We start from the raw sequence: 11,797 nt of genomic DNA, 5'->3' as shown, positions 1-11,797 counted from the left end.
GCCGTTACAATCACCACAAGTTGAAGGGGGAGAGTGATGTAAGAACAAGTCTGCAGTTGAAATTATGGCCCTGTTTCCGGGATTCACACACAGAAAGTGGGAGCTACAGAGAAGCAAAGAACCCAATTCGGAAGCACAGAGCCACAGTAGACTGGGGCCCTCTGATGCCGTACTCATATTTAACCGAGGGAGGGGCAGGCAGATTTAGGACCTGAGTTGAGCTGGGGAAATAAAGCAAGATGGAAGAACTTTCATCAAATGCTGACTCAATATCAAAAACATTACTGACATCATTCATTCATCCATATAACAAAATTTATTGAGAATCTACTCCAGGCATTAAATTATGTAAGTATTATTCCCATTTTATCTCTGAGGGATCAGATCCACAGACTGATCAAGTAGTCCACCCAGTTCCACAGGATTTGAACTCAGATCTCTACACCTTGCAGCTCATTCTCTTTCCCTTAGGACACGTGTGGGAGGAAGTAAAAGGAAAGAACTGGCAGATGAGAAAGAGGGTGTGAGGAAGCCCCTGGCATCCTGACTCTGCCAGACAGACACTTACTGGTGACATTGTTTTCACATGCAGTTTAGACATCAGGTTTTTATAGGTAATATTTTAAAATTCACAATAGTTATAACTTTTAGACAAAATTACTTAATTCTGAAATTTGAAAAATTTTCTATGCCAGCATTTCTATATTAAGGAAAATGCTACCCAAAGAACTCGGTTGCAGAAAGAGCCATGTAAGAAACCATGAGCTGTGTCACTCTCCTGGTGCTTAACCACACGCTACTGTTTGCTGGGTGAAGCCTCGTCTGGGAACTACTCAGGAGCAATATCACGTCTCACTCCTCTTTGTAGAATTCTAACCCTGCCTTGTACATGCGGGCTTTTGTAAAAATTGATATTGGACATTGGACACATGCTGGTTGCGTTTAATAAAGACTGTTTCCTCGGTTGCCCATTTCCTGAGCCACAGGTAAACATTTTTTGTGAATTCAACGTTCAACCAGTATGGAAGTTTTTTTAGCAAAAATCACTATTTTCTTCCAAGAAAACCATAGATCACCCTTAAAATACCTTTACTATTATTAATGTTGAAAAGATGTGTGGTTCTGTTTTCTTTGAAATGTTGTCTGACTAAAAATCCCAGAACACCTCTTAAGTACAGCAGAGGATTTTAGACTTCATACATTGATCACCAGTAAATTTGTCTCTGAACTTGACCTGCAAGTCATGGAAAGAGTTGTTCTCAGAAAAAAAAAGTTGTCTAAATACATAGGCTGACGTTTTAAAGGTTGAAATGATTTAATATCTAGAGTTTTTTTAGTATCACATACTGTCATTGAGGAAATATGAGAGACAGGTTACCAGTGGACAGTTGGCAAAATGGGTGATGCATAGAGGTTAATTATTTTATTCTCTCTACTTTTATGTATATTTGATTTTTATAATAAGAAGTTTCCATGTATAATACAAGATGCAATAATACAATAGTACTGAAGATCATTTCTACTGCTTACTCTAAATGGTAAAGAATTTATCACCATATTTGGGCACAAGCTTTCCCTCCAAGGAAATATTAAATATATTTTTCAGCTCTTCTCCTATTTCTTCTTCATTCAGTGTCTTAAACTCCACCGAATCCACATTGTCTTTATAATTGAATTTCCTAAAGGTGAGGGTAAGGCCCACTAAACAGTGAACCCCATCTGGGGTCTGCAAGGAACAGAATGACTTGCTTGTAAACAAAGATGCTGGAGACGTCTGAAGGTACTCATTAACAGACTCAAAATCTTCAATTGTTCGAGGCTCCAGAGTAAAGGAGTAGATCTTTCGGTACTTGTTCCTTTCCAGGAGATCAGAGTTAAGAAATTCCTGGTTTGGAATGTACTGCTCTCTTCTGATTTGGTCCAGGTACCAGGTTCCTCTCTCTTCAGTCAAGCGGAAGACGCAGGGCACCTGAGGCTGATCCTTCCCAGAAATTAACTCCAGAGGCTGCCACATCTGGTAAGAGCGTCCAAACCCAGCATCAACTATGTAGTGTCTGCCATCCAAGGTGACCTTCAGCAGAAGGTGAATCATAGCACTGCTGTATTTGTCGGCCGGAGGGCTGAACACGTAGCCTCCCAACATGGTGGCCTGGAAACCCATGGTGGTCAGAGCCCAGTACAGGAGGTGATTGACCTGGAGGCACCAGCCACCCCGCCTCCTCCTCACCACTTGATCAAAAATGGCCTCCAAGCCCAGTTCCATGCGCTTCCCACAATGGATGTTCAGGTTCTCAAAGGGAACAGCCCAGATCTGGTGCTGAAGGATGTCAGTTAATGTTTCCAGGTCCAATTTGTCCCTGGAGTTCTTATAACCAATTCTTTCAAAATACGCTTCAATGTCCATGGTTGCCTAAGGCAAGGAAAATAAAGCAAGAGCACATCGTGTTACCTTTGCACTTGGATTTTGAATTATAATTCATGTATTTTAAATATCTAAATACAAACTGGTGATGAATATCTGCAACGTAAGTCTTTTGTTTAATACTTTCATTGTAGTCATTGTTTTCATGTGCTTAAATTCACTCACTAGTCTCAGTAACCCTGTATGAAAAGTATTATCACTGGTTCCAGGTATTAAAGATGAGAAGCTATAAATCCAGATTAAATGATGAGCAAAACGATAAACAGTTTATATGTGGTTTTGTTAGTAATAAATTAAAAGAGGTTCAAATTGGTGTCAATTAAAATAGGGTTTATACTCTGGTTGGTGTGGCTCAGTGGAATGAGTGCCTGCCTATGAACCAGTCACTCGTTGAATTCCCAGTCAGGGCAAATGCCTGGGTTGCAGGCCAAGTCCTCAGTATGGGGCACTCAAGATGCAACCACACATTGTTTCTCTCCCTCTCTTTCTTCCTTTCTTGGCCTCTCTAAAAAAAAACAAATAAATAAAAATACAGTTTACAAATAGTTCTAGTGTGAACAGGAGAATTATATAGCACATTGTATTCTGGGTACCTGACCCACTCAACTTCACCTTTAGCTGAACCCATTCAAAGTTACACACACAAAGATTTATATTCCTCCCCACATTGATTTATTGATTCATTCAATAAAAATTTTATGAAAATCTGTTATGTATTTTCTAGTGATCTGATACTTGCTTGCTCTCAGAAATCTTACATTTCAGTGTGGGTTGGGATGGCAGCAATAGTCAACTGAATAAATAAATAAAACATGCTATTTCTCAGACTGTGATGAGTGCTCTGGGGAAACTACAGCAAAGAAAGATGTGCACACAGTGAAATTTAATTTCACATACAGCGGTCAAAGCAACCCTCACTGTGACCTGCAGGCTGTGAGAGTTAGCCATGGCCACACACGTGGGAAAGGCCATGCAGGCAGAAACAACAGAAAGTTTTTAAAAGCCTTAACGTGGAGCCTGGGCAATTGGAGCAGAGTGAGGGAGACGGAGTGTGGGCTGAGATGAAATCAGACAGGTAACGGCGGCCTTAAAACCGATTCTGTTGGCTTTTACTCCGGGACAAGAAGTCACTGTGAAAATGTTGCAGTTTGGGCAAAGTACACAATAGTCAGACTGGTGTTTCTGACGATTGTATGGGAATGAGCTATACCCCTCATTCCCTCTGAGCTGAGGGGACAGACATGTGACCCAGGTGGGACCCGTTCAAAGCACATATGCTCCAGCACCGTTGCTTTGCTGGTGGATGGCAGGTAACCCAAGTCCGGTCCCTATGAGGGACTTTTGCCAAAACCTAAGCAGGTACTTTCTGCTGGAGAACTAGCAGCTGGTAGCATATCTGGGCAACGCTAACTGGGAGAACTTGCTGAAGAGTAGTATCAGCAAAGAATTTATTAGCCAAGGAGTGAAATGCAGGAGGGAAGACAAAAAAAGACCTGAATCACAAGTCGTTATCTCTTGACTTTCTGATAATGTAAGCCAAAAGAAAAAAGAAAGAAAGATCTCTTGACTTTCTCTCCCTTGCTACTAAGTGGCCTACCCCAGTGTGTACCCCGATTATAACAGCAGTGCGTGACCACTGGTGATATGACACGGCCTGCGGTGACACGGGACAAGGCCCCCTGCCCGGTTAATGGTGATAAGCTGTGTGTTTCTGGTGCCCTTCACGATCTCATCTCTCTTGGATCCTCCTGTTTGTCCTTTTCCACCAGCTACTGTTCCCATCCTGCCAGTGTTTCAACTTTCTCTATTCTCGATGCCGTAAAATCATCTTCCACAAATCTTTGAAGCTCCTTTTATTTCTTCTCATCTAAAGTTGCATCGGTGCCCTTCCTCAGCATCTACACGTGCTGTAAAATTGGACCACTGAGATACAGACAGACAGCTCACGTGACCAGACCACCCCAAACCCTCTCCTGCCTGTGCATCTGGAAACAGTGCCAGGTGAGGAGGGCAGCTGATGGGGCACAAAAGAAACAAAAACAAAATGGTTTACACACACCTGACCTTTTCAAAAAGGCCTTCTTCACCTGGTACCGAACAGTCTGAGCCTGTTGAGACTTTGATGGCAACAGCAGTATGCAGACATCAAGACTAACCCTCCACAGAGTGGCACAGCCCGAGATGACTAATACATGCAAAGGGCCACGACCGTTAAGTTTCGTGGCGATAAGCTAAGCATGTCTCTTTTCTCTCCTTGTATTGTTTCTTTCAGATTCTTCCTTTTTTCACCCAGCCATCATTTCCATTTTGTCAGTGCTTCCAAATTGTCTTCATGTCTGTAATATTATTTTCCTTAAACTATTAGATTCATTAATTTCTTCTCATCTCACCAGTATCTTTCTCAACATTTACACAAGCTCTGACACCCTTCCACCCCAGCACAGAGAGAACCACCGGTCTTTAGCCAGACTGCCCCACACCTACTCCAGCCCCTGATCCAGAATCTGCAAAGAGCATGTAGGAAAAAGGCTGAACAAACAGAAAACCGGATGGTTTACAATCTGGCTATTATATTCTTGGTTAGACCATTACTATCAGAAAAATTTTAAATGTTTTAAATGTTATAATCTATTTTCAAGTGTTTGTTTTCCCCTTCTTTCCTTTTTTTTAAGAGATAGTGTTGAGTTAGAATTTAGTAACTGCGGGTGCATTTAAAAGAAGCCAGTTTCTGTTATGGGTCCAAATGCAACATGTTATAACCAAATAGTATTTGAGTATTCTGTGACCAAACAAACAGAAGAAGCTGTGATTTACTGAAGCTGTGATTCCAGGTGCAACACTGGAAGCATTTAGAAAGTAGTCGCCAGGGAAAGACAGGACTGAAAACATCACTGACTTTCTACACTCACGGTAGCCTTTCTGTGCGGGACACGCCCTTTCATTTCAGCTTGCCGACAAATGTCGGAAAAGACCCAAGGGAGACAGAGCGAACACACTTCAGAAGGCCCACTGGGAACTCTCAGAAAGACACTTAATATCTTTCTAAGTAAACTGGAAGTGGGGCGATTTTCAACTTTAATTCAGAAGACTTAGAAATTCCTTCTATCTGACCCAAACTCTAAAAATAATAGAAAAGACAGTAAAAAATACAATGTGACCTCCTATGAAAACATAAAGGTAGTTTGGTGGACCATGAATTATGAAAAATCACAAAACAGAAGGACAGGACTGAGGTGTAACGTGAACATCTGGGTTGCGTGGGATGGGGGGAGGGGTGTGGAAAGTGGAGCCACAGGAGACCAGAGCAGCGCACCTGGGGCAGAGGGTGTGGAGTGGCAGGAGGGGCCTCAGAAGCAAGCAGCCAGATGGCCGGTTGCCAGGGAATCAGCTAGGCGGGGGTCAGCCATGTTCTGTGCCCCCAAGTGTTGCTACAAGACTTACCAAACACAGCAAAGACCAGTGTGCCATGGTAGCAGCTGTTCTTCCTTCAGAGATAAAGCACAATTTGGGATATTGGGGGAAAAGAATAATAAAGCACAACGTTCTTTATGTGCAGTTTCACCAGAAAGGAAGAAGCATCCATACGGGGAAGATCGGCCATCAGAGTGTCTCCACTGGGAGAGTGAGGAGTCCAGGCCCCGCTCCACACAGACCCCTCACCAGTCAGGTTCCTTCGGTTCAAGAAACAAGGAAGAGGTGGAGACAAAGCTAGACAGGCACAAATATAATAAAAACACAGGGTGCAAATACACTGCGAGAGTGGGAATTAAAGGATATAATGTGCAAAAAGAGAGACAAAAACAGACGACCAGCTCAAGAACAGAAATAAACTGAGCAATGGAGAGAAATTCTTCACGGGCACTTGGAGCAAAAGAACATTTAACATGGATTCATAACAGAGAGCCAAAAAATGAAGTGATAAAATAATAATGAAATAATGCAGCTCTATTATTTTATCTTAGACCTTAGGAAACTAAGGACAAAAACAAAGCTAATATATAATTAATTACAAACAGAAAGGGACAATATAGATGCAGTGTGATATCAGATCACATGTGTAGAAGAGAAACTTGATACTATAGTAAAAGTCAATGAAAAGGTAAAGCCATTAAACAAATAGAAAGAAGCCAATAGGAAAACAACTGGTGCTTCTGAAGAAGAAATCTCAAAAAGCACAATAGAAAATGTATATAAAAATAACAAAATCATTTTCCTGAACTGCAGCAAAAATTAAATCTAAAAAACAGCCAGATTCTGGAAAAGTGCGATTCAACATTCAACACTGGAATGTATTCCAGTTAAATTACTGAAATTGAAAATGGGAGGAAACTACCTGGGTATTTGGAGGAAAAGCCAACACTTCATAAGGGAGAAACTGTCACGCAGGGGTCAGAACGCCCCACAGTAGTAGGTCTACTAAGTTAAGAAGGGAGTCTGATCTTCAAACACTACCCTCAGCTAGTGTTGCATTTAATCACAAAGGCATCCTAAGTATAAAGACAATCTCAAACATGACAGAACTTGAGGAATGCATCAACAGTGAGCTACCCTGATAAAGTGGTACCTCCCAACTGGCCAGTAAGGGTGTAAATTAAAATGAAAAAAAAAAGATGAGAGAGGCCACAATAAAGAGTTCATGGTCAACATTGACTCCTCTTATTATAGAACAAAAAGTAGAAAATGTATGAGAATATCAAGTAAGGTTTTAAAAATGTTTGGAAAGTGTGACTCAGATGAAACCCATTAGACCTGTTGGCCTCCACCCTAAGAACAGAGAGGGAAGGAACAAGCATGCTCAGTGTGCCTAGAGAGGGCATGCAGCATTGGTGAGGATTCGGGACCGAGGCTACTGTGGGGAGAATGCTGTCTGTCCCACCCCGATCCCTTCAGATGTCTTTTACCATTTCACTGTGCCCCTGGCCTGGCTTCTCTGTCCTTATGCTTAAGGACCTGCACCCTAGACTCTTTGGAGGGCCCCCTGAGGGCTCCTGGAGCTGCTCTGCCTTCCTCTGCAGAGAGCTGGACAAGCCAGGGAACTCATTTGCTGCCAGGGCAGCTTTAAGTCAATGAATGACTTGTGCGAGGTTTTGGAAGTCCACCTGATCTCAGGGTCTGATTCTGGGAACCTGACTTCAGTGAGACCTATCGGTGGTCCTCTGGAGAGCTGTGCAGAACGAAGGTAAGATGCACAGGCAACTTCCAGAGAGCCTGGAATGTGAGGTGAAAGAGGCCTGCTTTTTCCTGTTAATCTCCTGATGGATCCTTGGTGTTTTCTTGAATGGTCAATATTCAACTGTTGAACTGACTGCTGCAATTTGTACTTTGCAAGAAGGTACTCCAATTCAAATTACCTTTCTGGAGGAACCCTTGGAGAATAGATTGATATGCCAAGTTCACTGATGGCTGCTGGAGGCCCTTCCCCCTAAGCCTCCCTCCAGGGCAGGAAACTTCCCCCAGGAATTCCCTCCAGCAGTGCAGACAATGTGTCCCCCCTCCTGTTGGGATTATTGCAGAAATCCTTGTCAGCTGATGCAGAGGGAGCAGGGATGGTCACAAACCCGCTGCTGCCAGGACTAACTGTGCCCTTGGGACACTCTTGGTTGGGGACAGAGGAGGTGGACATCACTGTTTCCATTATCTGACAAGGAAATCCAGTTCCCTGAAACACACTTTGTGCACACAGCTGGTTTTTACACACTCTGTAACCCTCACAACCACTTTTTCAGTAAGCTCTCTAATGAGCTCCATTTCACTGACAGATAAACTGACTTTCAAAGATGCTGGGTGGTCCGCCCAAGTCCCCACAGCTGGGTGTGGTGTGGCTGTGACTCTAACCCACAGGGTGTGCATCGAGGGTCTGCTACCCTCACACTACACTGCACAGCCCTTACAGCATAAGGACTCAAAGCAGGTGTCAGCCACACCTTCTGAACCACCTCTGGACTGCAATTCAGACACACTGCAGTGTCTAGCCTGCTGGACTCACAGCTGAGGTGGGACCAAGCCCCAATTTCAAAGCATAAAGAGTCACTCACCAAGTTCTACTAGGACCAGCACCAGGAACTAGACTGACTTCACTCCTCCCACTGGAGTCAACACAGGAAGTGCCCTCATTGGCTTTCCACACTGCCCCTCCCAAAGAGTCCACTTAGAATCACCCAGGGATCTCTGGGAAATGTAGTTGTGGGTCCTAGGGATGTCCTTGTGTGCCTCCTCTTCAAATCTATTCAGCAAAGAAGAGGGGAGACTATATTATCTGAGGAGCCCCTGTCATGGGCTACGAGGGATATGACCTTGTATCTGAGTATTTGACACAGTCCTCGCCTTAGGGACCCTGAAGCCAGACATCCTATTTGTAACATGGAGGTGAGAAATTTGAGGAGTTCCAGGAAAAGCAGATCCCTAAGCTAAAGGAGGCAGAGATGGATGTTTTAAATCTCTCTCTCCAGATTATAACATTCCTTCTTCAGTTTCTGTGAGGCCCCTCAGTCTCTATTGTTTTCCTTTTATGCCCGATCATCAATACCACTCACTCCCCACCCCCCAGGGGTCCTGGGAAACGTTACTGAGTTGACTCTGTGTCTAAGGAATGAATGTGCATGTTCTAGAGGAATGGGTGGTGTTTCTGTTTGTGTTTTTAATTCACATTAATGATACTGCTCTATAACTCTTGCTGTTTCTTATGCATTTCCCTCTACACTACATTTTTTAAAACTCTCTTCATTACACAGTTGTACTCTCCTGTAGGCACTAACTGTTCTAGGCCATAGCTCTGGTGTGCTGCTGCACAAATTTGGGAAAGTTTTCTCTTGGCCTTTTTATGGGCAGGCTACACCCTGGGACCCCAAATCAGCCCAGCATGATGAGAGTTGAAAGATAAATACCTGCACAGCCTACCTGCTCAGGTGGGACGGCCTTGAGGCATGAACCACACAGACACTGTCTCCCGATGTCCTCCAGTGGGATTTAGCTCCCAGTGTCCACTGAGATCACCTGCACTAGGAACCCTTCACTCCCAAACCACTCCAGCCTTCGCCTTTCCCACTCCCATGCTGGGTTTTCTTAAATCAACTCCCAAACAAGCTATTTAAATGAAGGCAAACCCTCATCGCAAGGTCTGGTTTTAGAGGAAACCAGCCTGGGGCCATTTAACTTAGCAGAACCACTGGTGAAGGACACTTAGGTGCCATCAGCTTCCAGTCACTACCGACACCAGTGTGATGAATACTTTCCTGCAGGTGCCCTGTCGATGGACATGAGAGCTTTACATGGATACACACCACAGATGTGACATCCTGGGCGACAGGACAGCGGTGTGCTTGATTTCACTGAGCCTGACTGTCATCTTGTGCAGAAAGATTCCTGTTTCCCTCATATCCTGGTTGACACTTTCTGTTAGCAACCTTCTGTGTCCGTCTGTCTCATGAGTCCAAGCTGATAGCTCAGTGTTGTTTTAATTGGCACTTCGATTACTGGTGAGTTTGAGCAGCTCATCACATTCCTATTGACTCTCTCAGCTTCTTAGTGAATTAAACGGCAAAGTGTTAAGGAAGCACTCCGCTGCCATAGTCACCAGGACTCAGCAGAGCTAAAGCTGGGACTGCAGAGCAGATCTTGCTAGAAACACATTGCAGAGGGGGAGATATAATCCCTGGATGCAGCTTCGGGGCTGGACCATTTTGGAACAAAGCATGAGAATGGAATTGTTCAATGAAATGTGGGCATAGTCCTCTTGAGTCCTGGAAATTTAATACTTGGCAATAAAATCCATGACAAATTCATGATTTTGAGAATACTACTATCATTTTAGCTAAAGGAACAAAGGCCCACAAGAACCTCCAACAAAAACTGTCCCAGGAACCTGAGATCCTGAGTCCCGAGGTTAAAGCAGAGTCAGCCCTGAGTCGTGGGTCCTGGCCTCTGAGGGCCGTGAAAGTAGAGATCGTCCAGCCGAGATTTCAGTGGGCTTAAGGGCCCCTTCTGCAATGGAATGGTTCTTCGAACGCTCAGGCTGAAAGCTTTCTACTTCCTGTGGAAGGGCAGCAGAACTGGGAAATACTTGAACTGCCACTGAGCACTCTCCCCACCACAGAAGGGACAGAGAGAGAGAAGTGAACTAGCAGGATTAATAATGATAACGTGAAGGTAAGCTCTCCCAATTCCAATGTGAGGAAGTTGTAAACTTCATGAGCATGCTCCTTTTCTAAAATAATAATCAAATTAGTTATTGAATTATAACAATTCTAATGTGTGCTAACACTTTTTGTTTTAAGTATTAAAGCATGCTAGATCACTTTTATTTCCTTGCAAAAAGAAAAGTCATTTATGAGACATTTATTTTCACATAGACTGAAGTAAAATACTCCCCCTTTGATTTTGGAATCCATGGAAGACACTGGCCCCTAAATGAAGGTATTTTCGGCCCCAGCTGCTGTGGTTCAGTGGATTGAGTGCTGGCCTGTGACCTATAAAGGTCGCTGGTTTGATTCCCTATCAAGGCACATGCCTGGGTTACAGGGCCAGGTCCCCAGTTGGGGGCACTCGAGAGGTAACCATACATTAATGTTTCTATCTCTTCCTTCCCTTCTCTCTAGAAATAAAGTAAATCTTTTTTAAAAAACAAATATTTTTGTTGTTGTTTAATAAATTGGTTTTAAAATTGGTTGCCAAGATTTCTGGTTTCTGTTCTAATAGGTAAAATTTTGGGGGTCAACTCTCACTGTGTCACAGAAAATCAACAACTCATGGAAATAGGACTTCTGGCCAAGATGGAGGCATAGGTAGATACATTATGCCTCCTTGCACAACCAAAATAAGGTCAGCAACAATTTAGAAACAAGATAAAAACCAGAATTGACAGAAAATTGAACTGTATGGAACTCAGACAACCAAGGAGTTAAAATAGAGACGTTCATCCAGACCAGTAGGAAGGCGCAGAGTCAGGCAGCCAGGCTGAGAGGGGTCGCAGCACAAAAAGTGGGGGACTGGACACATAACGCATCCCGGGTGTGTAAGACATCCCAAGCTCAAGACCCCAGCAGGCGGAGGCGGCTGGCAGACCCAGAAAGGTGGCGACTGTGAAGCGAGGCACTGTGTGCAAGGTGCCTGGCTGTCTAGGCCACATTCGCACACAGATAAACCAGGCAAAATTGGGCAGTGAGACAGACGGCGCACCCCAGGGTCCCAGCACTGAGAAATAGAACCTTGGGACACTGATTGAAAACACCTGTGGGGGTCGAGGCGCAGGGAGACTCCCAACCTTACAGGAGAGTGCATTGGAGAGACCCACAGGGTCCTAGAACGGACACAAGTCCACCCACCTGGGGATCAGCACCAGAAAGTCCAGTTAGTTTGGGGGAAGCAGCGGAAGGGACT

General features: G+C 44.0%; 1 protein-coding gene across 1 annotated transcript; it reads right to left on the bottom strand.

Moving 5' to 3' along the window:
- Window positions 1–293: 293 nt before the first annotated feature.
- Window positions 294–8,506, bottom strand: LOC123807498 (arylamine N-acetyltransferase 1). The gene is made up of 2 exons (XM_045821404.1): window positions 8,458–8,506; window positions 294–2,410 (listed from the first exon to the last, which is right to left on the bottom strand). The coding sequence occupies exon 2, from the start codon at window positions 2,402–2,404 to the stop codon at window positions 1,532–1,534; it is 873 nt and encodes a 290-aa protein (XP_045677360.1). The 5' UTR covers window positions 2,405–2,410; window positions 8,458–8,506; the 3' UTR covers window positions 294–1,531.
- Between the last annotated feature and the right edge of the window lie 3,291 nt (window positions 8,507–11,797).

Source organism: Phyllostomus hastatus, unplaced genomic scaffold, assembly GCF_019186645.2.
Source record: "Phyllostomus hastatus isolate PE091 unplaced genomic scaffold, TTU_PhHast_1.1 phas_scaffold_46, whole genome shotgun sequence".
NCBI lineage: Eukaryota > Metazoa > Chordata > Mammalia > Chiroptera > Phyllostomidae > Phyllostomus > Phyllostomus hastatus.
Note: the sequence above shows the minus strand (reverse complement) of the source record. Positions and strands in the feature narration are given on the sequence as shown.

Coding starts and splice junctions, on each gene's coding strand:
- LOC123807498 (XM_045821404.1), bottom strand. CDS start 2,404: ATGGACATTGAAGCGTATTTTGAAAGAATTGGTTATAAGAACTCCAGG.